Here is a 27736-nt window from a genome sequence, read left to right as displayed (position 1 = left end):
AAGTCAGACTGGACTAGTATTTCATCCTTTTTACTTTCTGGCACTGTCCAATCGTCATTTTTATTTGATGGGAGAAACATTCTCCTACACAAAAACAAAACTGGTGATTCTCTGGTGATAAACGCTGACACACCAAACAGCGATGAAAGTCTGATCTAAAACACCGCTGAAAATCTGTGCTTTGAGAACGAGAAAAATGAGTGATGTCGGAACGAGCCCTTATTGTGCAAACTGAAATCTCAGTACCTGTTGTCACATACTCTGCAGGTCTTCTGCAGTCATTCATGATTTTCCACCGTCAGCCTCCTCAGGCATCTTGTGGTAGCCGGTGATTCGTCTTTCCGCCAATTCCAGGTAGTATAGACAGTGTTCCTTTAAATCTACACATGATTATGAACTGTACTTCCAGCTGTTTGGCTAGAAACATTCAATGCTTTTGCTGTGTTTTTGTCGCGGGCGGGGAGGAGGGTGTCAGCACACCGCGCTCACCCCTTCTGCTCGGGTCCAGCAGCTGCTCAGTGGTGGCTCGAGCGGTGGGCCGGATCCCGGGGTTTCTCGAGCGACACTCCTCGCCCGTGAGTGAAAGGGGGTAGTTGGGTGTGGGGATTGTTATAGTTCGTGACGCCACCCACGGTTGTGGTGATTTCACCACCGCTGCTCAATATGGGGATCCCGGGGATGGTGATGTGGAGCAGCCAGTTGTTGTGTTGCCCCTCCGTGGGTAGGGGTTGGTGATCCCGGGGCCCAGTGGGGTGCAGGGGCGCAGGGGCAGCGCTGTGCCTTGCGGCACTGAGGTACTCACTCAGCCAGTAAACACGACACAGTTCTCGGTAAACAAACGGCTGGTTTGACGGGTCCATCGGACGGTTCACGGTGCTGCGGTTCCCTGCAGTTAGCGGTCACGGTCTCTTCCCTGCACCTTTGAAATGTCTGTTTGGTAGCGGTGGATTCCCACCGGTTACCCGCTCCCCGACTGCAATCTGTGCCGGAGGAGCTCCACACTTTGCCCGCAGGCGCCGGCCCTGGGAAACTGGTGCCTTGGCGGTGGCGGTGTTTCCCCGTTGTGGTTGGACCTTTGCCGTCAATCAGGACTTGCTTGTTGGGGGATCTACGTCCCCTTCACTAACGGATTTAGCAATTTACAGCGACTCCAAGCCTTGCTGGGATCCGAAAGCCCCTGCTCTGGTGCTGACTGCCCTTTGTATACTGCTCCAGACCCCCGGATACACACAGCCTCCGTGGCCCTTCCAGCAACCTCCAGACAGTCCCACTGCAGATCTTCACCACTGTCTGCTGACCTTGCTGACTCCGTCTGGGCACACAGCCACAGACTAACTTCAGGCTTTCTTTCTTTACTGCTTTCTTCCTTCACTTTCACTTAACTGTTTACTCTAACCCTGTCTAGACTACTCCTTCACTCTTGCCCTGCCTGGGCTCGACTCTCTCTTAGCTCCTCACTCCTGCTCCTCCCTGAGCTATCTGCCTGGTTTCTTCCTGCCTCCAGAGTTGTGAGCTCCTCGGTGGGCGGAGCCAACCGCCTGGCCCACCCCCTGGTGTGCATCATCAGACTCCTGGAGGAAGGCAACAAGGATTTGTGGGTTAGCTGGTGTACCTGCAGGGAATGTGGGGTGTGTGTGTGTTGTTATCTGTGTCCCCTGGCTTGCCCAGGGCGACACATTTTTGTATCCTTTCCTTTATTTGTGTAAGACAATGTGCTCTTCTCTTCCCATTTTTGCATCGCTTTCTTTACAAGCCACGAATATTAGTGAACTGGAGTCCATTGCCTGGGATTAATGTGCTTAGATTCATCATGAACTCTGCATGAAGCTGGTGTCTGCTTATGCACTGTTTGTAGCAGGATATAACAGTCATGAAAAGTATCTGTAGTACTTAGTAGAGCACCTATTGACTACTTCAGTCTCAGAATTGAACCCTTTCATGAGAAGTGTATTTTTTCTGAATTTGGCAAAACCACTTGTTTAAATAACTCAACACAACTAATATAATTCTTCTTGTTAACTTGGATTGATTGAATTTGACCTGCCTGATTCTTACGGGCACTTTGCACACTACGACATCGCAAGCCGATGCTTGCGATGCCGAGCGCGATAGTCCCCGCCCCCGTCGTAGCTGCGATATCATAGCGATAGCTGCCGTAGTGAACATTATCGCTACGGCAGCTTCACACGCACTTAACTGCCCTGCGACGTCGCTCTGGCTGGCGAACCACCTCCTTATTAAGGGGGCGGGTCGTGCGGCCGCATAGCGACGTCACACGGCAGGCGGCCAATAGAAGCGGAGGGGCGGAGCTGAGCGGAACGTAAACATCCCACCCACCTCCGTCCTTCCGCATAGTCGGCGTGAGCCGCAGGACGCAGGTAAGGTGATGTTCCTTGCTCCTGCGGCTTCACACACAGGAGCAAGGAACAACATCGTAACATCGGTCCTTCCGAAATTATGGAAATGACCGACGCTACACCGATGATACGATTTGGACGTTTTTGCGCTCGTTAATCATATCAAAAAGGATTTACACACTGCGATATCGACTGCGACGCCGGATGTGCGTCACTTTCGATTTGACCCCACCGACATCGCAGCTGCGATGTCGTAGTGTGCAAAGTGCCCCTTATCTTCACCAACATCATCAGATTTAGCTGAATTTATTGTGCATGGTGCATTTAAAGAAAACATTCCACAGGGATTCAAGCCCCACTGCTATTATCTACATAGATAAATCAGATAAAACCTCATAAAGCTTTTGCACAATGTTAAAAACCCTTCACCACCGGGCGATTTTTCGTTTTTCCATTTTTTTTTCCACTCCCATTCTCTGAGAGCCGTAACTTTTTCTGTCATTCTTGCCATATGAGGGCTTATTTTTTGTGGGACGAGTTCTACTTTTAAATAAATCCATAATTTTTACCATATAGTGTACTGGAAAATGGCAAAAAAAATCCAAATGCAAAAAAGTGCAATTGCATGATTGTTTTTAAGATAGTTTATTCACAGTGTTCACTATATGGTAAAACTGATGTACCGACGTGAGGCATCACACTGACACAAGTTTGTAGACACCAAACATGTATAGGTTTACTTTAATCTAAGGGGTTAAAAAAATTCTGAAGTTTGTCCAAAACAAATGGCACACTTTTTGCGCCATTTTCCGTGATCTGTAGCGTTATTTTTCATGATCTATGGCTCAGTGATGGCTTATTTTTTGCGTCTAACATTTTTAGTGGTACAATTTTTGCACAGAAGCGCCATTTTTATCTCCTGTTATCGCATTTTGCTCAAAATTCGTGGCAACCAAAAAAAGTAATTTTGGCATTTGAAATTTTTTGCCGCTACGCCGCTTACCGATCAGATTAATTGATTTTATATTTTGATAGATGGGGCACTTCTGAATGCGGCAATACCAAATGTGTGTATATTTTTTTAACCCTTTAATTTTCATTGGGGCGAATGGGGGGTGATTTGGATGTTAAGGGTTTTTATTTTTTTTTTAATTTTTTAAAACTTTTTTTAACTTTTTTTTTTTTATTTTACTAGTCTCCCTAGGGGACTATAATGATCAGCAGTCTGATCACTCATTCTTGTAGATCAGAGCAGCATTGCTCTGATCTACAAAAAAGCAGCTCTCCATTCACACACGGACCTCTGCCGGCTATAAGAGGAACTGACTCATGATAGCTACAGGAGTCATCATATAACCCTGTGCTACCATGGCAACCATCGGATCCACATGATCACATCACAAAATATCTAATGGAGCTGGGTAAGTGAATGCTTACCACGGCCCACTGTTACATCGCGTTCTGATATTTTCACAGCGTGATGTAAGGGGTTAACAGGCATGAGTGGGTAATGAATCCACTCATGCTTAATAGCCACACATATCAGGTGTACAAATCAGCTGACATGTGCAGCGATTGCTGGCGGCAGTAGACCGGGAATATCCTGACACGATCCGTGACGTATGACAATGCTGGCAAAAGCTGGCAAGATTGTGTCATTAGCCACAGTGAAACGAGTGCTGTAACAACATGGGCTGAAAGACCACTCTGCCAGGAAGAAGCCCTTACTGCAAAAGAAACATAAGCAAGAGTAATGTTTGCAAATGTACACAGGAACAAAGACCTTAAGTTTTGGACAAGCCCTGTGGGCTGACGAAACTAGAATTTAACTATTTGGCCATAATGACCATTGTTACATGTTGAGGAAAAAGGGAGATGCTTTGAAACCTAAGAACACCATCCCAACTGTGAAACATGGTGGTGGCAGCATCATGTTGTGTGATTATTTTGCTGCAGAAGGGACTGGTGCACTTCACAAAATAGGTGGCTTCATGAGAAAAGAAGATTATGTGGCAATACTTAAGCAATATCTCAAGACATCAGTGAGGAAGTTAAAGCTTGGGTGAAAATGGGTCTTCAAAATGGACAATGTAACTAGTTTGACCCAAAGCATACTGCCAAAGTGGTTTAAGAATACCAAAGCCAATGCTTTGCAGTGGCCATCACAAAACCCTGATCTCAGTCCCATTGAAAATTTATGGGCAAAGCTAAAAAGGCTGGTGCAAGCAAGGTGACTTACAAACATGTAAGTACACTAGTTATGTAAGGTAGAATGGGCCCAAATTCCTACAAACTATTGTGAGATCCTTGTGGAAGAATATCCAAAACGTTTCACCCAAGTCATACAGTTTAAGGGCAATGGTACCAAATACTAATGTATGTAAACTTTCGATTTTGCAGAAAGTAATAAAAATGCCTTAAAATATTCTCTGTCTGTGTTCTGGCATTTGGCAAATATAAATAATTTTGGTAATCCTAATTGACCTAAAACTGGAAAGGTTTATTCTGATTTCATGTCAGATAGTGAAAAAAACATGCAGATGTGTTATAGATAGTGTATGTAAACGTCTGGTTTCAACTGTAAGCAGCTGAATTTTCCAACAATGTCTACCCACACCTTACTCTACATTGTGTCAGAACCATTTAACAATTTTGTCCAGTAGTCATACTGTAATGTCAATAATAAAGTGAGATATCAATCTGCCATTTTTTTTTGTTTTTAGTTTTTTATCAACATAAAAATAGGGGCTGTTGAATGCGACACCCATGGGAAACACAAATGATGACAGTAAAGTGCTGTGAAATATGTCGGCGCTATATAAATAATCAGAAACAATAAATATGAAGAAGAGGGAAAACCCACGTCTGCTAAGGAATTGCATTCTCCACATAATACCGGATTCATTGTGACTCAGCAGGGAGATGTGTAACCAGATTGCAGCAGCTCTTCTTTTCCAGTCATTAATAAATACTTGGAATCTAATGACTGTCATCCAGACACTGAGGGATTTGGGTTAATTTATTAACATAATGATGAAAGAAATCATTCATAGCATTGCACATTAACACAATGTATGTCTGATCGAATGAAATATGAAAGTGTATGATTTAGAGGCAACATTTCAGTGAATTTTGTGAAATGATTCGTTCCAAAAGATGAGAATTTATTAATAATATATTACAAATGATCAGATGCTGTCATTTAACATCATTGTTCGGCAATTCAAATAAAGCCATTTTTGACAAATTGTTAATGGCGTTAATAAAATAATCACATTACAAGTTGAGATGCAAACAATTCTTATTTTTCAAGTCCTAATCCAAATTATCTATAACTCAACGGTAGTAAAACGAGGTAATGGTATTCAAATACAGAAATCAAACTTGAGACTTGATGTTTGCCTAGACGTGAGATACGTATCTGTTTGATTAATCAAACGTGAGAGCAGATATCTGACTGGTTGCTCTGGTTAACTTCTCCAGTTTGACAAACGCTCTAAGGCCTCTTTTACATAAGCGTATCAGACAGACAAGTGTTTCACAGTCCGTGGTGAAGGTACATTTGTGTGTGCGTGTCTGTGTTCTACGTGTGCTGTTCCCATTCTATCTGTTTGACATCCAGATAGCACATGGACAGCATGAGCTGGTATACTTACCTGTGACCGGCACTGCTGTTACTTCCGGGTCCGTGATGAGTGTAGTGAATATGCAATAAGCATAATGAGCAGGCTCTGAAGCAACAGGAGAGGCAGAGACCGCAGCACCGGAGACAGGTAAGAATAAACATTCTTCATTTTTATGTGACACTTGTTATCTCTGGTACGTGTCACACTAATGTCACACAGATCACATGAAGAAAAACTGACATGTCGCTATATGGAGCATATGGACACGTGTGCTCTACATCGACACACGATCTATGTCAAAACACGGACGTGTGCGTCAACCCTAAGTGTGTCTGTGTCTCCAACGTATGAGAACAGACGTCACACGGACGTGTGAAAGAGGCCTAACATTCAGAATTGAAATTGTAATGAATGTAACTTTTGGGCACTTCCTAAACAAGTAATTCACATCCCTCAAACAGAAATTTTGAGTGTAAAATCATTTATGCCAGACTGAATTTACCAAAGATATGACAAACAATAATCAAGTAGTATGCTTATCCCATATAATATAGCTGCCGAAGTTATCCAGACATTTAGATACTATATTGACACCAACAAGTGGCCAAACAGTGGACAAACCAACCCGTCCTTATAGCAGCTAATGTATTTAGAGTCTAATTTGTTAGCTATCTATCCTCATTATGTTCTCTATATACTGTATATTTTTATTGTGAGCAGCTTTATACAGAATATGGAGGCAGTTCCATTTAGTCCCAATGAGGTATATACTGAGGGTTGTATAAAAAAATTAAAAACATGACTACTTTCTTCCACCAACAATGTCACTCCATGAGTTGTGTTGGGCATTTCAGCTATTGAATACAGTGATGGGGTAGAGCTTCATCCCCAGACACCAGCACGGACAACAGTGGCTCTGTTTTTCTGATCTTAAAACCATTCAATGTTTTGTACCTATTGAGAACCTGCTTTCTGCTACTTATAGTTCCTACTAAATATGTACACATTCGGAAGACACTTACTGCATGATGTGTCTTCGTGATTATCACCTTCTACTGCATCATCTTACAATTAGAAAAGAAAGTCTGCCATTATTATAAGGATGTCAGCTTACATATTGTGCACACTATTCACATTCATTTACAAATCACTTTGTGTTGTGTGAGATTATACTCAGGATTGGTTGTGGTTTATTGGCTAAAAAACATTCACTTAATCATTTACATTCAGGAAATACTAAGGGTTTGGGCATTTTCGGCTTTCTGGTAAATACCAGACAAAATTAGTGCAGTCAGCAGTTTTACCCTTGTCATCAAGAATAATTGCCAACAATCCCGATTTTGGCAGAACCTAAGTAAAATCACTTCCAAAAGTAGGTATTGCTGTGCATTTTAGGGGCGCTCGTACCGGATTTGTTTTGAAAATAAATCAAGCATACTATTCATGACTTCATTGTGATTGGAAGCCATAACCAGAGCCTAAAACAGTGGCAGTAAAAACTACCGACAATACTTTATTCATACTTAAAGGACTCATATCTAAGTCCTCTGACATCTATCATATACTCATCCTCTGGCGACTTTACCTTCTATCACCATTGTTCCGATCTCTGGCAATTTGTGACCTGCCGGCTGTTTTGTATTGAGCTATGACCTCTGGCGTGCTCCATGAAATACTAAGTCTATGAGAGCCTTGTTATGGCTCTCATAGAAATGCATTGGGAGCTTGTGACGTAATGTCTGTAGTGAAGTCGAGATCCCAGCACTCGGGATCTCTTGACTTCACTACAGACTAAATATCCATGTGCATGGATGGGAGTGCTGATCATTTCTCTTGTGACGTAACTTATGACTTCCAGTCAGTCAGAAGTTACAGGTACAAGATGGCATCACAGGACCGGAGCAGCACCGGTAAAAGATGAAGCTGCTCTAAGGTGAGTATATGACAGAGGGCAGGGGGCTTACATTTAAAGCGCCACGCCAGTGCTGATAAAGAAATGCTGAGTGGTGCTGTAATATGAGCAGATATCTATTTATCCACAGCTAAAATCAAAGAAATTTACAAGAAAAAAAACCCTGAATCCATTTCACAACATTCTGACCCATATGGTAACTTACTTCCTTTTACATATTAGTTAATGTCCATGTTTTGTGTTTTCTCAAAGAGGAATATACTAAACTCACTATATTTTATTCATACACAACCACACATCTGTATGTATATAATGCACACATAAAATAAAATAACATTTCATCCTTAAAAAACTCAAAGTATCCAAAACATCACCATGCTATTAGAAAAGGGTTTGGTTCCTTTCGGTTATCCTATCCCAACCACATATAGAGCACCATTGCTGATATCATGTTATATCTTCACCATTAATCACATGCAAGCTTTTTTTCTGCTGTGATTTCTTATTTCATTTACCTACATGTCTGTTTGCAGATCACATCACAGAATTAGGCTATTTAGTAGCTTTTCATGGCTGAATGAAATGAATTCAGCCCCTTTGAATTGTTTTAATTGCTTAGAAGTCTTCAATCCTTGATGTAACATTGTCAGATAAAATTCTTATGATGTACGGATTTATCTGTACTAGTATAGTGAATAGTATTTCAATATTGGGGCAGGATTAACATGTTTCTAGCATCGCTGTTCTTTAAGTGCTTGTAGGTGCACGCCTAATACGGCATGTTAGATATGAAACGTCAACCATTCCTCCCAAGTTCCCAGTCTATGATAGCTTGATGTCTACAAGTGGGGTCTCTTCGGCATCTAATTTTGTTTCCAGTTTAAGTAGAGGTTTTTCTGAGACTTTAGCCGTTTTCTCCTCTTCTTGGTCTGGTAAAAGTTCAGCCTTATCATCATCCTTTTTCTTCTTCTTCTTTACAGTGACCACTTCAGTGTAAGTGACTTCTGAGATAGGCTCAACTAAGGGACCTTCCGAGATGGATTCAGCATCTTCTTTCTCACCTTCTTGGCCTTCCGCAGTAGTGCGTTGTTTATCCTTCTTCTTCATTTTAAATGTTTCCTTTTTAGGTGCGGCCTTTACTATAGACTGCTTGAATCTCTCACCAGACTGTTTAAGCCTTTCACCAGACTGCCTTATTCTCTCTCTCCTTTCTGGAGTCACTATTCTTGTGCGAATCCGGTTTACTTTCTTTCCAAAATTCTGTTTTGTTTTTTGCATGCTTTCCTTAGAAAATGCTTTTTTGATATTATCGATTCGTTGCTTTCCAGATTTTTTCAGACGTGAGGTCTTGGATTCTGGAATTTCATATTCTTCATCAGAGGAAAGGTCATTTGGAGGGTAAAGTTTATCCCGAAGAAGCCCGTCCAACGACGATTCTTTAGCAACACTCAGTTTTGTAGGGCACTCGATATCTTCCTGTAGTAAAATAAAAATGGGAGAGTTTTCAATCCGTTCTGTAAGTTAATTTAACAGATTAATAAAGCATGGGAAGCATAAAAAATAATTGCTTTTGGAAAAAAAAATTAATTTTATCGTTTCTATGTTTGGGGTGTTGTTTTTTTTTTTTTTGTTTTTTTTTTAGTTCTAAACCAACAACCATTTTCAAATTATATATTACGAAAATATATACAAACATCAGATGAGATTTTTTTTTTATCACTGCACTGCAGATTCATACTTGAGGCCAGAAAAAAATGATTCAATAAATATTAAAAACAATATTAAAAAAGGGATAATATATGAATAGATATGACATAAGTTTAATGTTGTCTTCAGATAACCTGGTAAGTTGTGCAATATGGACATAAGGCTAGGTTCGCACACTGCGTCTTTTTGACGCTGCGTTTTTGTGTTTTTTGGCCGCTAAAAACGCACAAAAACGCACCTGCGTCAAAAAACGCGTAAAAAAATGCATGCGTTTTTACCGCGATTTGGTGCGCTTTTGGCTGCGTTTTGCTGCGTTTTTGATCTCTGCGTTTTGCTGCGTTTTTCCAATGCATTGCATGAGGGGAAAACGCAGAAAAACGCAGGAAAGAATTGACATGTCCATTTTTTTTTTTCAAGCTCAAAAACGCAGCTTAAAAAAATAGTTGTGTGCGGACAGCAAAAATGAAAACTCATAGACTTTGCTGGGGAAGCAAAGTCATGCAGTTTTGAGGCCAAAAACGCACCCGAAAAATGCGCAAAAACGCCGCGAAAAACGCACTGTGCGCACATAGCCTAAAGTTGTCATATATATTAAACTGATGTTTCTAAACCTTCTCCTTTCAGTAGAATGTATATGTGCGCTCGGTACGCTGATGGCAGACATCAGGTTAAAGAAGGATAAAGCATGTTAACTTATCACCCAAGGGAACAAAGGATTGTGCATATTGACATTTGCTTTCATAGGGGTTTGACAGCCTTTTGGGAACTCAGGAAAGAACAAGTATTTGGCTCAAGGTAATCCAATATACATGGTTGACTTAATATCTATTGTAGCTGTAACAATCTGCAGTTCTTCTCCTAAAACCAAGCCACCTTCTAAAATACAAGGAAAACAATACAGAAATGGATCATATATATTCTAAATCATTACATGGAAGCAACGTCAAGTGAAATGTACCCTCATTGGAAACAAAATGAAGAGCTCACATTAACAGTGCCCTCCAGTGTATGTGTTCCCTTCCTTATTGTTCTCTTTCAATGCTTTCTCTTACAGCACCGTGGACATGTATAGATCTTATGTAAGTGGCTACTGTCAATAAGCTCTAAAACGCGAACCTTTGGAAAGATCTATTATCATTTCAGTAATCATTTCATGTCACTGAAGATAACAGGTGGGATGTGAAAATTAATGTTACCGCTGCAGCGCAGTAAAGGCCAATGACCTACTTTAGCTGTGTTCATGTGTATTATCACTATATTATTGTACTATTTCTAATGTGGTGACTTTGTGACTGCTGACTCACAACGTAAAAAAGCACTTGTAAAGTTTTGTGAAATAAGTTAAGTGACTGATGAAAATTAGAATAATAGAGGATTATGTAGAAGTTGCAGTGTAATTTGAAAGGCTTATTTCGACTAATAGCATCCTAATATTATAACACCCAAACTGAGCAAAGTAACAAAAGTGTTAATATTTTATGGTTTCTAGGAAAGGCAAGCAATACACAATCTGTAAGGAAGGATATACCACTTTAAATAAAAATGGATCAGCGTATATGGAAGGCGGCGCCGATTGGATGTGGGACTTGTGTGACGTTACAAATGCACGTGAGCCTCGGCACTGTGAACCCAGACACTGCTGGAAGGTCACCGGTACGAGAGGTGACTGAGTACAGGCTTTATTATTTTACCTGGAGCAAACATGTGGAATCACAAGAGGTTGTCCTAGTAGTGGACAATCACTGTAATCAAAATTTGTTTTTAAGATATTTTTATTGCAGTATAATACAGGGGATTAGTGAAATCTGTTTACTTGGGAGCAAAATAAGTCCATGTGTTGGTACACATTATATGCTGTCAGCCTATCGATTGTTTGATTAATTGTTCAGCCAACGTCTCAGATGTTCACCAAATTGCGCATGCAGTACACATCTCTTTGCTCTAAATCTCTTCATATAGTGAGCACACTTAGTACTTCAACATAATTCATTGTGCTCTTGATAGTTCTCTCGTGTGTGGTAGATAGTTAGATATAGCCCTGCTTCTGTAATGGGCATGTTTTTGTGCCTTTTGAACATGAGATGTGCCTAGCTGAAATGTTTTTCAATCTGGAATGTTTTCCTCAACACTTTTTTTTTCTAAAACTGAATATTTGTTGCTTCAGTAACAAGGTACATACATAAAAAGAAAATGTTTAAAGTAGAAAAAAGCAAAAAGCTGTTTAAAGTTCAAACTCATAGACATGGCCAGGAGAATTATACCTCATTAGCCAAAATAAACAAAAACGTAGAAAAAAGAACCATGTTTATGTTCATGATCTGAAATGCATAAGCATTTTTTTCCAAAGTTTTTGCTCCTACCGTTTAATGTTTTTAACATAAAAATGTTTAGTGCAAATACAGATGCATGACCAAAGTCTACCTAACTGTTCTAGTTGTCGCTTACTGAGTCAGTTAGTTGACTCCAAAGTATGAACACTAAGGCCAAGCATCACATATATAGGGTGAGCCGTTTATATGGATACACCTAAACAAAATGGGAATGGCTGGTGATATCAACTTCCTGTGTGTTAATGTAGGAATGCTCGGACCTGACACCCATAATTTGATGGTGGAACACAGTGTCCTGGAAAGTGGATTGGTCATCGTGGGCCAGCTGAATAGCCACCAAGGTCTCCCGAGCTGACCCTCTTAGACTTTTATCTTTGGGGTCATCTGAAGGCAATTGTCTATGCTGTGAAGATACAAGATGTGCAGCATCTGAAACAATGGATACTGGAAGCCTGTGCTAGCATTTAATCTGCGGTGTTGCCATCTTGAAAATTTTCCCCCCTCCCATATACTAATTAGCCACAAGCACGAAGTTGATATCACCAACCATTCCCATTTTATTTAGGTGTATCAGTATAAATGGCCCACCCTGTACAGTCGATGTAGAAGTAAAACAAACATCTGATTTAACTCTTTCTATAATGATATTTTTCCAATACTGTTGTTTTGTCCTGGGATACACATAAAATACAATAAACTCAGAAGCACAAGCTGTTACCTATTGTGCTGTTACCATTTCAATGCTTTTATACACTCCCTGACAGAAGTTCTGTCTCTTAAGGCCCCGTCACACTAAGCAACATCGCTAGCAACATCGCTGGTAACGAACAACTTTTGTGACGTTGCTAGCGATGTTGCTGTGTGTGACATCCAGCAACAACCTGGCCCCTGCTGTGAGGTCGTTGGTTGTTGCTGAATGTCCTGGGCCATTTTTTAGTTGTTGCTGTCCTGCTGTGAAGCACAGATCGCTGTGTGTGACAGCGAGACAGCAACAACTAATGTGCAGTGAGCAGGGAGCCAGCTTCTGCTGAGGCTGGTAACCAATGTAAACATCGGGTAACCAAGAAGCCCTGTCCTTGGTTACCCGATATTTACCTTTGATACCAGCCTCCGCCGCTCTCACTGTCAGTGCCGGCTCCTGCTCTGTGCACATGTAGCTGCAGCACACATCAGGTAATTAACCCGATGTGTGCTGTAACTAGGAGAGCAAGGAGCCAGCACTAAGCAGTGTGCGCTGCTCCCTGCTCTGTGCACATTTAGCTGCAGCACACATCAGGCAATTAACCCGATGTGTGCTGTAACTAGGAGAGCAAGGAGCCAGCGCTAAGCATTGTGCGCTGCTCCCTGCTCTGTGCACATTTAGCTGCAGCACACATCGGGTTAATTAACCTGATGTGTGCTGTAACTAGGAGACTGGGGGCTGGTCACTGGTTGCTGGTGAGCTCACCAGCAACTCGTGTAGCCACGCTCCAGCGATCCCTGCCAGGTCAGGTTGCTGGTGGGATCGCTGGAGCGTCGCAGTGTGACAGCTCACCAGCAACCTCCTAGCAACTTACCAGCGATCCCTATCGTTGTTGGGATCGCTGGTAAGTTGCTTAGTGTGACTGGACCTTTATCCATGTTATGTAAATAAAAGCTTATCACCTGACTTTAAATTCATCCATTGGTTTTATAAATTACTCTTTTGAAAGCTGAAACCCTCCCAAATTTTGTTTAGGTTATGAAAATAAAGTTGCTGCAAAGCATTAAATGATCAATATTTCAGAACACAGAAAGGTCAGACTTTGGCAAGACAAAGGTTTTGTCGCCCACAGAAAGTAATGTGAAATTCAAACAAATAATACAAAGATATGTTGCATAACATTGGTGAATGAAGTTGTGGTGCTTTTAGAGCCATATTTAATATTTTGTGTGAGTTCCATGAGCTTGAAGGACTGCATCCATGCGGTTCAACAACGATTCATACAATTTATCAATGAAGTAATCAGGAATAGCAAAGAATACAGTCTTACATGCCTCCCAGAGTTCATCTAGATTCTTTGGTTTTGTCTTCCAAGCTTCCTCTTTCATCCTACCCCAAACCTGCTCAATGATGTTCATGTCTCGTGACTGTGCTGGCCAGTCTTTGAGCACCATGATCTTCTTTGCGAGCAGGAACTTTGTTGTAGAGATGGATGTATGAGATGGTGCACCATCCTGCTGCAGATTTGACCCCTTTTATGATTGGGAATGTAAGAGGTAGCTAATACTTCTTGATATTTTAGGCTATTGATATTGTCTTCCACCTTGCAAATGTTTCGCACACCCCCATACTGAATGTAACCCCAGACCATGATCTTTCCAACACCAACCTTAACCTTTTTTCTGGGTGTATTTTGGATCCATACGGGCTCCAGTAGGTCTCCTGCAGTATTTGTGGTGGCTGTGGTGTAATTCAACTGAAGATTCATCAAAGAAATCCACCTTCTGCCACTTTTCCAGCGGCCATCTGTTTAGCAGGCTGTGGGACTTGGCAAATGCCACATGGTTTTTTAATTATCTTTTGTTTAGTACTGGCTTCTTGGCACTGATTCAAAAATGGAGGCCATTTCGAGACAGAATCCTACAAACTGTTCTAGTTGACACAGTTACTTGAGGTGACCAGGCATATTGGAGCTCTGCTGCAGTGGAAGAGGGGCTGGGTTTGGATTTTCAAACGTATCTCCTGAGCAGTTGTCTTGTGGGATCTCCCGGACCTGGCTTGTCAAAAACATCTCCGGTCTCTTCAAATCTTTTTTAAATTATTTGTACTTGACGCTGAGACACATTAAAGGTGCCAGCTACATCTGCAGTGGATCTGGTCTTTAGCCTCTTGATAATCAAGGCTTTGGTCGCAGGGTGGATTTTTGACATGTTGTCAGAGATGAAGTTGCAGTTCAAGTGAAGATCTGGGGTTCTGGGTTTCTTTTTATACACATGACTCGCCTACCCCAGGGCCTTAGGTGACTCGGTGTCGGGCCGGACTAGTCCGGGGTAGTCAGCGGTGGCGGGGCCCGATTCCGTGACCCTGGTGGAGTCAATGTGGCGGTATTGGGGGTGATGATTATAATAAAGTTTATGAAAGATTCGTGACGCCACCTGTGGTAAATTGCAGCTCTTTAGGGCCGCAGCTGCTGGAAGTGACCTCCGGGGCTGATGTTATAGCAGCTGAGATGTTGCTTGCTCTTCACAGGTAGAGCGGGTACCCCGGGGTAACCTTTGGTGCTTGGTAAAGTCTATGGTGTTTGTGGACGAGGTACAGGGCGGTATAGAGATGACACAATGCTTGCAGTTAAGGTCTTTACTTACTGTTTGGTCTCAATTCGGCAGCTGTCCGGTTGCCCACAGTATGCTGGGATCCACTGTCAGGGACCTCCGCCGATCCCGGGTAGTTCAAGGGCCAGTATCGGTGCACCCCTCTTTGTGTCCTTTCCTGACTGACTTCTTAGCCTTGACTGTGTTAGCTGAGCTGGTCTTGGCCTCCGCCACAGGGCCTGTACAAAGGGGGCTAACTGCAGTTGTATCTTGCCCCCTTCACTGGGGATCTGTGGTGGGTTAGTGGCCCTGGGCGCTTGCAACCACCCCCGGGCCTTCGGTGTTACTTTTGAGGAATTGTCTTTCTTCCCTCTGTCTAGGGACCATCCCTGAATGCAGCCAGATTCCTCCACCCGATCTTTCAGTGGAACAGGCCACGAGCCAATATGCACTTCCGTGGCCCTGTGATCCTTTCTTTCTCGGTGTCACCTGGGCCTAACTAGACCCCAGGATCTCCACCAGGAACTTCCTTCTGTCACTTTCTCTTCAGACTTTACGCTTTCACTCTCCTGAGGTAACTATCTCCCTCTCCTTCTCCCACCGTCTGCTTGTCTAACTGACCTTGAACTTCCTAGTTCCCTTCTTTACTCTCACTTTCTGACTCCTCCCACACACCCACTGACTAGGCCCCACCCACACTGTTGGGACCAGAAATGGGACTTACAGCCCCATGAATACATCTATGGGGGTTGCTGCCACTATCCCTGATTCAGGGTATGCCTACCAATTGGTGTGTGCAAGTTTAGTCTGTGGACCGGTAGGTGACCCCATTCTTACCCAGGATGGGATATCACACCTGTGGCTGAGGTGCAATATCTCTGTGGCGACGGAAGCCTCAGGGGCGCCACACTCACCCACTAATTAACCGACCATTTAATGAGCACAGGTGAGGATGTGAACTAGGATTGAGTGCATTATATGAAAAGGCGACAAAACTTTTGTCTTGCCAAAATCTGACCTTTCTGTGTTCATTAAATGATCAATATTTCAGCTTTGCAGCACCTTTAAATTAATCCATTGGTTTTATAAATTACTCTTTTGAAAGCTGAAACCCTCCCAAATTTGGTTTAGGTTATGAAAATAGTCAGGTTATAAGCTTTTATTTACATAACATGGATAAGCGACAGAACTTCTGTCAGGGAGTGTACATAGGATTGAAGGATAGCTCATTATTAGGAAAACATCGTAGCTTTCTTCCAAAGCAGACAAAGTGGATCAGAAAATGCCTAAACTGACAAATTCTACTTATTACAGGAGACTTGAAACAGTAACACAATTGGACAAGACTGGCCAAATAACAATCTCATTCTGGAAGAGCTAACCATGGAGGTTACAGAAGTCTACCTGCAAAATTATATTGCTTGGTCACCCAAGTGAATGAATAATAAAATGCATGGAACGGAAGGTGTCAGCAGGAGATAGTTCATTCAATTGATTTCAATCAAGCTTTTAATTTGTAAAAAAAAAAACATTTTTGTCACTTTTTTCTTCAATAACAAATCTCTAAAGGCAGTAAACAGAAATTCAGGCAAGAGCATAAAAAATTACAATCCCAAAATAACAGCTTAGCCTATTTTCACATGACTGTTCCATTGAGCATGAATGTATTGTGAAATACTAATCTAATGTTAACGTCTGTCATCCCCAAACTCAAATTAAACTATTTATACATTCATACAGGTGACCTAGCCCCTCCAAGGGTGCAGCAAAGCTCCTTATTTATATACTGTACAGAATAAAACTTTTCACATAAAATAAGATAATTTAAAATCTGTACCTCGTGTGATTTCTATAGGAGCTGAGTTCTTGGTGCACTGCTCCTCCCCCTTCTTTTCCTTTGCCCCTCCTCTTGTGTTGATTGACAGCACTCCAAGGAGCACTGCCTGTATTGAATCCTTCGTCCTGCACATACCGACATTGTAGCAGCTGAGTGCTCACAGAAGATCGTTGTACTATTGGCTCCTGCAGTGTCAGAACACACTCATTTACCTCTCCTGTCAGCACTGGTGCACTGCTGCTGAATGTTCAGCTATGGACAGTACACACAGACCTGTGAGATCAGAGGGCACCCGCACACATAATGTCAGAGTGTGCAGGTCGCTTATTAAATACAGGCAGTGTTCCTTGAAGCTCTGTCAATCATAACAAGTTGAGAAGCACATGGTATGGAGGGGGTAAAACGGTGCACAGAACACTAAGAGCTGTCAATCATCACAAGAGGAGGAAAGGAGAATTGTAACTAAGGGGGCAGAATAGTGCACCGAACTATTGGCCACGCCAAGGTTGCACTGAAGCCCCCTAATTCATATATCTGAAAACAACTGTCTTAAAAGAAGTCAAAATAAATTAAAGAAAAAGCAAAAGGGTTTAGTTCCAGCTCCCTAGATAAAATGTCAGTTTTACAGATTTTAATTGAGTATTAGAGGTAAGAAAATGTCCCCTGTTTAAAGGTAGTCTATGTATAAATACAATTTTACTATGCCTTTAGATTTAATTTTCTATTGACAACACTATGATTGTATGTGGTTTTCATGGGTGAAAGAACATATATTCTGCTCCTGGATAAAGCATTGAAGCTGTAAAAATGCACAGATGTTAATACAGGGCAATCTAGTGGTAAAAAAGGGTTAAACTGTGCTGCCATGTAGAGACTGAAGATAGGAGAATAGGTGATCTTTATTTCTATGTGTTTCGGAGGCACAGCTCCTTCATCAGGACAATATACCTGTACAGTTGGGATTCTTTTTCTGATGAAGGAGCTGTGCCTCCGAAACACGTAGAAATAAAAATCACCTAATCTCCTATACTTCAGCGTCTACACAGCAGCACTTTTTTTTATCCCTTTTCTACCACTACATCTAAGTGGTTGGCAATTATGAGCTGTAGCTTTCATTTATGGAGTAAAATGTGGCTGATAATTATAGAATGAGTTATCGATTTTGAAAGCAAACAAAGTAACTGAAATTATAATTGTGAACATCCGTCACATGATGGAAAACCATTATTGCTATTGGGCCACACTGACTTTAGTAAGGACTGTTGGTTTCTGTCATGATGCCAACTATTTTACTCCAAAAAGCGCATTAAGCTGTTATATTTTTTCTGGAATATTCGACAGTTCTGTACAATCTAGTGTACTGTCAAATGTCAAGGTTGTTTACTGCTAGAAATAATGCTTCTAGAGAAAAATAGCTGCCGCATTAGATGGGCATGACACATTATTTTTCTCTATTAAATTTTGTATAGAATCTGTCAGATATTCCCCTATACAAAATTAAAAGTTTCCAGAAATAGAGTAAGATATAATACACCTAGAGGTGCTTTACGGCCATGTGCATGGGGTTTGATATTTGTTAGTGAGACTCAAGGGATTTTAAGTCTAAGACCTCATTCAGACATCCAGTTTATTCTTTCGCATAGACCACTGTTGAAAACCAGTTAATTTTTTTTCTGTGACACCATTTTTACAAACAAGGTTTTATCAGCATTGCTCCTACCCATTAAAAGGTAAAAATAGACATCCGTCTGCTATTCCATATGACTTGATAAAAAACAATTGGTAGATTTTTCCTTTTTTGCTCATTTTTCCAAACACTTAGGCCCTAATTCATCACAGCGATTATGATTGAATTATAGAGTAAAACTGCTTTTGAATTCACACAATTTTTTTACTTTGGCATTTTCAGGTCAGTTTTGATTTGCTCTGCCAAATTTCCAATTCATTCATTCTATGGCTCCATACACACCTTCGCTATCATCATTTCTTTAGGATATGGTATAACCTCTCAGTCCGTAACTAACTGAAAATTAACAGATTCCACAAAATGTGCCATTTACTCACCCTATCCCACACTTAGCTCCTCAATAAAGGACACATAAGAAACTAAAGATGGCCCAAGAAGAGGCAAAATATTCCAGTAATCTACAGCTTAAAAATGGGATCTCCTCTTTGAATTAAGACAGAATCAATCTCCATATGCTCTCTGCCTTTGCGATGACCTGTGATTCTGGTCCAAATTCAAGGTCCTTATTTCCATCCTTTATAAATTATTTTTGGCCCACCCCTAGCCTCTCTATAGTCATGTCAATAAATGGCATTACGTCCTAGGAATAATCACTTATAATGCTGATTTTCTATCCATATGAAATTCAGTTGAACTATTATTATAAGCATGGAATCAGCATATAACGTCACTATGGAATGGTGCCAAGTCCCAAGTTGCAAAGCACATGAAGTGCCGAACTGTCCTGCCACATGTTCATGTTTGAGAGGATGCTTCTCATTAGGCTCAATACATGGTGGTTCTGTCCCAAGATGACCAGGTTCTGTAGACAGGTGTTTGGTTTCTTATAATATGCGAAGACCCTTAGGCTACGTGTCCACGTTGCTTTTTACCTGCTTTTTTGCTGCTTTTTCAACTGCAGCATTTAATGCCAAAATTGATGTGTTCTGCTTTTCAAGCTTAGGCTATGGGAATTTGGGTTTCTAAACCCCATGCAGTTCAAACTGCAGCCTTTTTGTGGCAGAAATTTGGGCAAAAACTCTGCTTTGAAGTTCAAAACTCAAATGGCAAAAACAATTGACATTTCTTCTTTTACATTTTCAAAAATTACAAATAGGAAAATGCCGATGTAAACGTTTTGATACCCTTGGATATTTGTGTGCTTAGATAACTTTAATTAAGGTCTGAAACCTTAGTGAACAAGCTATAACCCTAACCGGTTGACCATCATCGTTAGTAAAATCCAGGTGATGCAAATTTCACAGCTTTATAAAAACCCAGCCTCCTTTAACCTTGTGAGAAAAAACAGAAGCAACTGGTTCTTCTTAGCAGCTGCCTAGCACTCTGAAAATGGTGGAAGCCCACAAAGCAGAGAAGCCTATAAGAAGACAGCAAAGCATTTTCAAGATGTCATTTCCTCAATTTAAAATATAATTAAGAAATGGCAGTTAACAGGAACAGTGGAGATCAAGATGAGGTTTTGAAGACCAAGCAAAATTTCTGTGAGAGCTGGGATTGTTAGAGAGACAAATCAAAACCTGCACTTGAATGCAAAAGACCTTCAGGAATATTTAGCAGACTATGGAGTTCGGTGCATTGTTCTGCTATTCAGAAACACTTGCACAAATATGGCCTTCATGGAAGAGTCATTAGAAGAAAACTTCTCCTGCATCTTCACCATAAAATTCAGCATCAGAAGTATGCAAAAGAACATCTAAATAAGCCTGATACATTTTGGAAAGCGGTCTTTTGGACCAATGAGGTTAAAATAGAACTCTTTGGCCACAATGATCAAAATGTACAGTGAGGAAAACAAGTATTTGATACAATGCAAAATTTGCAAGTTTACCCACCTACAAAGAATAGAAAGGGCTGTAATTTTTAGTGTAGGTACATTTCAACTGTGACAGACAGAATCCCTCCCAAAAATCCAGAAAATGGTGGTTACCCGGGGGAACAGCTGACCAGCCTTAGCTGTGCACTCGGGTGAAGTCTCTGACTGCTCTCAGCTGAGTCTGTGTGAGCAGATCTATGTTTGTCTCCTAACAAAGATGTAGCAGAGCTGAAGATCTTTGGACCCGTCTTTGGACTATGTCGGAGGTTTTTTTTTTTTAATCTAGAATGTATGGGCATATTCAAGGTTAATCCAACAGCCAATCACGGATGCCCATTCTGTGTGACAGCATCTGAGATTGGGTATTGGGTCACTCACACATAGTGGGGTAAAAAAAAATAATTAAAAAAAATGATTTAGCACTCCATAGTATTTTTGATTCTCAGCACAGATAAAGCGAACAGCTACGGGCTGGCACCCCCATCTGCCTGGTATTTACCTTGGCTGGTAATCAAAATACAGGAAGCCCATATTTATTTTTTTAATTTAAAAAAATTTTTTTAAAAAAAATGTGTTTTCCCGCCGTATTTTGATCGCTGGTCAGGTAAAACCAGGCAGCTGGAGGCTGGGATTCTCAACATGGTAAGGCCCAAGCGTTCTGAGCCCCTCACGCTAAAAACCACAGCCCGCAGCTGCTCCTGGAAATGGCGCATTGTTTCTTAGTGCCATTTTCAGGCGCTTTATCCGGCTCGTCAGCGGCCCTGATGGCGGTGGCACGCTGGGTAATAAGGGTACCAGCTTTGTATTCTCAGCTGGTACAAAGCCCGAAATTCATGGTGTCATGCCAAATTAGACATGGCCACCATGAATTTCTAGTAAACAGTAAAAAGAAAAACACAACACAGAAAAAATGTTTTTATTAGAAATAAAACAAAAAAAACATTTAAAGACTCAATCTTTATTATATATAAAAAAAAATCCTTAGTCCGACGTAGTCCACAGGGAGAGCCATGTCAGCTCTGCTTCATCGCTCTGTGCAGACAAGTGTCTATACAAAGTAAGAAGCAGGCTGACACTGAGGGTATGATTCCACTTGCAATGCGCGACTCGCGCGACTCATACGCATCACCCTGTACAGCCTGACACTCTCCTGACAGGAGCTCTTCAGCTGCATGGAAATACATGCAGCTGACCCCTCCTGTCAGCAGTGTGTGTGCTGTGTCGGGTGATACCGATGCGAGACTGGCACAGTGACAGTCAAAGTTCAATCAAGTCCATGGCTCATGGACTTGGGTGAACTCTGACGTCACCGCGAACACGGCCGAAAACAGCTGAAGTCTGCCGAGTGACAGCAGTGAATACCTCCGGAGGTTAATGATCGGACCCGGAAGCAGAAGCGGCCGGGAGACTGAGTCTGCAGGTCGCGTCATGGGACCTGTAAGTATAATCATAATGTTTTTTAATAATGTGCTTGTTTTTACAGCCCCTGCACCCTAACTGTAACACGAGTTTTCCAGGAAAGCTCGTGTTCAAGATTGTGTGCACAAACAGTGTTCGGTACGGACCCCGAACTTTACAGTTCGGGTTCGCCCATGACTAATTACCTGTATTACTTGCACCTGTTTGAACCCATTACCTGTATAATTGACATCTGTCCACACACATTCTAACCACTCATGGCCAAGACCAAAGAACTGTTTAAAGACACTGGGGACAAAATTGTAGAACTGCACAAGATGGGATGAGCTGCAGGACAATAGGCGAGCAGGTTGGTGAGAAGGCAACAACTGTTGGCACAATTATTACAAAATGGAAGAAACACAAGTTGACTGTCAATCTTACTTGGTCTGGGGTTTCATGCAAGATCTTACCCCATAGGGTAAGGATGATTCTGAGAAAGGTCACGAATCAGCCCAGAAATACACGGGAGGACCTTGTCAATGACCTAAATAGAGCTGGGACCAGTCTCAAAGATTTCAGTTAGTAACACACTATGCCATCCTAGATTAAAATCCTGCAGTGCATGCAAGGTTCTCCTGCTCACACCAGCACATGTCTAGGCCAGTTTGAAGAACATAAAAAACCATCTGGATGGTCCAGAGGAGTCATGTGGTCAGATGAGACCAAATTAGAACTTTATGGAGGAAGAAGGATGAGCGTAACCTCATAGAACACTGTTTCAACATTGAAGAATGGGGGGTTATAAAAAAAAATCATAGTTTAGGGGTGCTTTTCTGCAAAGGGAACAGGATGACTCCACCATATTGATAGGAGGATGGATAGAGTCATGTAATGTGAAATTTTGGCCAACAACTTCCTTCCCTCAAGAAGAGCATTGAAGATGGGTCATGGCTGGGTCTTCGAGCATGACAATGACCTGAAACGCACAGCCAGGGCAATTAAGGAGTGGCTTCATAAAAAGGATTTCAAGGTCCTGGAGTGGCCTAGCCAATTTGAAGACCTGAACCCAATAGAAAATCTTTGGAGGGAGCTGAAACTGAATGTTGTGCAGTGACAGCCCCGAAACCTGAAATATCTGGAGAAGAGCTGTATGGAGCAGTGCACCAAAATCCCTGCTGCGGAGGGTGCAAACTTGGTCTTGAACTACAGGAAAAGTCTGACATCTGTAACTGCAAATAAAGGTTTCCTTAAGCAATATTAAGTTCTGTTTTTCTATTGTATCAAATACTTATTTTATGCAAAAAAATGCAAATTATTTAAAAATCATACAATGTGCTTGTGTGGATTTTTTGGGGGATTCTGACATAGGTGAAGTGTACCTACGATACAAATTACAAAGAATGGAGAGGTCTGTATGTGGGAAAACTTGGAAAATCATCAGGGTATCAAATACTTATTTTCCTCACTGTATGTGTAGAGAAAAAAGAACACAGAATTTCAGGAAAAGATCATAACCCCAACCATTAAGAATGGGGGTAGATAAGTCATGCTTTTAGGCTACATGCACACGCTGCATCTTTTTGTGTTCACAAACTTCAGCCAAAACTGACAAGATGCAGTTTTGGCTGCATTTTGGCTGCAGAGAGAGCCTGGAAATGTCACAAAAACGGTTGCAATTGTAGGTGCGTTTTTGGTGCGTTTTTCACAACATGCGTTTTTGCTGCGTTTTTGTGACAAATGTTGACAAAAACGCAGGAAGAATGAACATGCTGCATTTTTTTGACACAAACTTTTGACAAATAAAATGCTGACAAATAAATTGCAATGTGCGCATGACAAATCTGACTTCTCATAGACTTTGCTGGGAAGTCAAATGTCAGAAAATTCTGACAACAAAACTGCACCAAAAAACGCAGCGTGCGCATGTAGCCTTAGTTTGTGATGCAGTCAATGCCACGGAAACATTTCATGGGTAGAAGGAAGAATGGATTCAATTACATTTCTACAAATTTTTGATGCAAACATAACACCATCTGTAGAAAAGCTGAAGTTGAAAAGAGGATGGCTTCCACAAATGAATAATGTTCCTAAACTCACATCAAAAGCCACAGTAGACTACCTTAAAAAGCACAAGTTGAAGGTTTGTCAATGGCCCTCACAGTCCCCTGATCTAAAGATCATTGAAAATGTGTGGCTAGATCTCAAAAGACTCATATATGTGATAACAACTAGGGAATAACAAAATACATGTACATAGACTGTCCCTATAAAACTTAAATACTTTATTAAATCACTTAAAACCACACCGAATCTCATTGAATAGGGTGTTTTCCCTTGGACACCAGCACTTTTTGGGTCTGCAGTGTGCTATTTATCATCAGGATCCCCTCTTTGAATCAGCCATTTTGCTACAGAGGGTTTTCCTGAATTTGAATTTTCGTCCCTACTGTCCACCTGCCACACCAATTTATTTGTTGCACTTATCTTAGGCACTGCACCTTTTTTCCGGCAGGAACTTCAGGGGCAGCAGGGAAAGTCGTCGCGGAGTGGGGGCACCATATCGCATTTTTAGGGTGCCAACCCCCAATGTAAGGCAGTGCACAGATAGGTGCAGCTATTGAGGGCTAGCAATCTATCCTGTGCACTTTTAGTAATCACGGTGTGGTTTTAAGTGATTTAATAAAGTATTTAAGTTTTATAGGGACAGTCTATGTACATGTAGATCTCAAAAGAGCAAGATCACCCAGGAATTTCACAGAACTGGAAGACTTTTACAAAGAAAAGTGGATGAAAATCCCTCAAACAAGAATTGAAAGACTCTTGGCTGGCTACGGAAAGCATTTTCAAGCTGTGATACTTGCCAAAAGGGGGTGCTACTAGGAACTAACCATGCAGAGTGCCTAAACGTTTACATTGGCTCATTTTCCTTTTCTGTTAATTTAAAAAATGTAAAAGATTAAAAAATTTTTTTGCCTAAAATACAAAGGAAATATGTCATCTTAAACTTTATGCCTTTTAGAGATCTTTTCATCTTAAACTTGCTTACTGTAATTGTTCACAATAACAGTAATTTTAACCAGGGGTGCCCAAACTTTTGCATGCCACTGTATACATTTCAAGTCATCCTTCTTAACGCAACACCATGTAAGCTCTTTACTATTATTTTATTAGCTGCCAACCAGACAAAAGCACCTTCTTGGAAAAGCCCAGCTTATATTATTCTCAGTAGGACAGAAATGATTAAGACTCCCTTACATAAATTCAAATTTGACTCCTATGGATTTGCTACATCTAACCCCTACCCGCATGTCTTCCCAATCTGTTAAAGCATGATAAATATCCACAAAGCAGAGAAGGGGACTCCAGCACATTGGCCTTAATTTCTTAAAGGGTTATTCCAATCTGTCTTTCATGCCCAAGATGGGAATAATTTCTTCAAGGTACCGGCCAACAAGTGGTGGGGTTACAAAATACAGCTGAATACAGTTGTGCAACGCTTTTTATGCGATTCCCACTGAAATAAATGTGGGTTATGGAAAAAGAGTAGCAAAGCGAGCTATGTTGTTAGTATAAGTAACAAGTTGCAGAAATGGCATAGACTGCTGTTCTGTTTTCATAATATATTAATTTCTATAGGAGTTACACAAACATGGTAGGGAAGCTGCCTTCGGCTGTTTTTGTACCTAGAAGCAGTTATTCCCAGCATTACCCTAAATGGCAAAGACAGGATAACACTTTAATAAATTCATAAGGAAGACATTAATTTTACTCTTTGATTGTAATTTGTACTGCAGGAACTTAATTATTCTTATGTTCGAATTGACCGTGACTCTGTGATTAGCTAAATGTGATTTATGTTTTACAAATTAATTTGCAATCTGCAAAAGTTTATGTTAATATGGCTATGCTCTTGTTTTGTTTTTTTTTTCTTATCTGTGCTAAAATGTTACATTAAAAATTCAAAAAGTAGTAGATATACTCAAATGAAATGTCTGTTGGAGCTATTGAATAGCCTGAATATGGTCATGTGCACAACATGCTCAGTTTGTTATATCGTAGCTTTTATTTTATATAACTATATCAAATAAATATGTTCTCTACACCAAAAGCACAAAAAACCTAAATTATATTAATTTCTTAGTAAAATGATTGCAGAATAATTTATTGTCTTGTGAATGGAACTTTGATTTTGAGATAGCAAAGATTCCTACCTATGGTGCAAAAATAAATGGATCGTTTCCTTTCCCCTAGTATATATATATATATATATATATATATATATATATACACACACTATGTATGTATATATATATATATATATATATATATATATATATATATATATATATGATATGTACATACACACACACATATATGGCCTTAAATGTGTCATGTTACCATTATTCATCAAGGCAACAAATAGGGCTAGCTGGTCAGCAATTATTCTCTTCTGCCTGGTGATGAAAATGAACAGGTCTAAATATAGACTACATGATTAGAACCTTTACCCCATTTAATGTCTGCAAAACAGTCACATGCTGTTGGTCCCAAAATACAGCTCAAGGAGTGAATTATACATTTGCAAGCTTTTGGTGACGTTACTTAAAATATATGGTTCACTAAAACCTAAAACAAATGATAACGTACTTTTTACATTTTGGTAAAAATTTTGAAAAAAATTAAAGTGTGGCAAAATTATGGATCAAGCATAGGATAAATAAAATATATAATTTTAAGAAGATATTATTATTATCATCATCATCATAAAAAAGTTAGAAACATTCTTAAAGATTGAATGATATGTACAGTTTTTTTTTTTTTTTACAAGACCAGATATAATCCTCAAGAAGCATTCAACTTCAACCCCTGTTAATTCAGTTTGTATCATTACCTGGAAAATGACAACTCTGAATTTGTTCTTTCTCAGCATCTCCTCCTGCTTGGATTCTACTTTTAGGACTTGATCACTCTGTTTATCGACCCGAGATCTTACATCTTTTACATTGGAGCTTACTTTACGGGTCTTCTCAAGTAATTTGTTAACAGTGTAGGTGGTGTTGCTGTGTGCCTGTGCAAGTTTCAGGAGGTCTATCTGGATAGTCTTGATGGCATTCTCCATTTCTCTGTGACGTTCTTCAATTCTTTTCTGGCTGGCTTGCACAGTCTCCACAATGGTAGCTACTTTGTCAAGAACAGTAACGATAGTTAAGGCAGAATCGTGGTCTTCATCATCTTCCGATACAACCGATAAACGGTTGATGTTTATGCTATCAGAAGTAGTTTCACGATGATCCATGATTAGATGTTTGCAGGAGCTGAAGTCCTCTGGTGCTGTTTAGGACTCGAGAAGAAATTCTGGCATCGGAGCAAAGAGACAGCTGCCACAGTAGACCTTCAACGTGAAATAGAAAGCTCCACCCCAGAAGGCTGGGAAGACATTTATAACTACTCATCGTTCAAGCACTGTGGTGAACATGCCTCATGAAATAGCAAGCCACTAAAATTAGGAAGCATGCTCAGAGTAATAAATCCATGAAAGAGAATACCGTGGACTAGTTAACTGAAATATCCAGACCATCTGTTGAAACAGGGTGAATGAACAAGATACTAGAACTGGTTAGCGTAGTGAACAAAAACACTATATTACTGTGACCTGTAACCAAATCAAGTTGTAATATCTCCCCGTACACATGTTCACAATCTAATATCCAGGGAAGCACACATATCCCTTAT

At 40.7% G+C, this 27736-nt stretch overlaps 1 protein-coding gene across 1 annotated transcript; it reads right to left on the bottom strand.

Annotated features, from left to right (window-relative positions):
• Nucleotides 1-5358: 5358 nt before the first annotated feature.
• Nucleotides 5359-27701, bottom strand: CAVIN4 (caveolae associated protein 4). Its single transcript, XM_075314892.1, has 2 exons — nt 26895-27701; nt 5359-9371 (listed from the first exon to the last, which is right to left on the bottom strand). The coding sequence occupies exons 1-2, from the start codon at nt 27297-27299 to the stop codon at nt 8718-8720; spliced, it is 1059 nt and encodes a 352-aa protein (XP_075171007.1). The 5' UTR covers nt 27300-27701; the 3' UTR covers nt 5359-8717.
• Between the last annotated feature and the right edge of the window lie 35 nt (nt 27702-27736).

The sequence above is a fragment of the Anomaloglossus baeobatrachus genome, chromosome 6, assembly GCF_048569485.1.
Source record: "Anomaloglossus baeobatrachus isolate aAnoBae1 chromosome 6, aAnoBae1.hap1, whole genome shotgun sequence".
Classification (NCBI taxonomy): domain Eukaryota; kingdom Metazoa; phylum Chordata; class Amphibia; order Anura; family Aromobatidae; genus Anomaloglossus; species Anomaloglossus baeobatrachus.
This window is presented reverse-complemented; position numbering and strand designations above follow the sequence as displayed.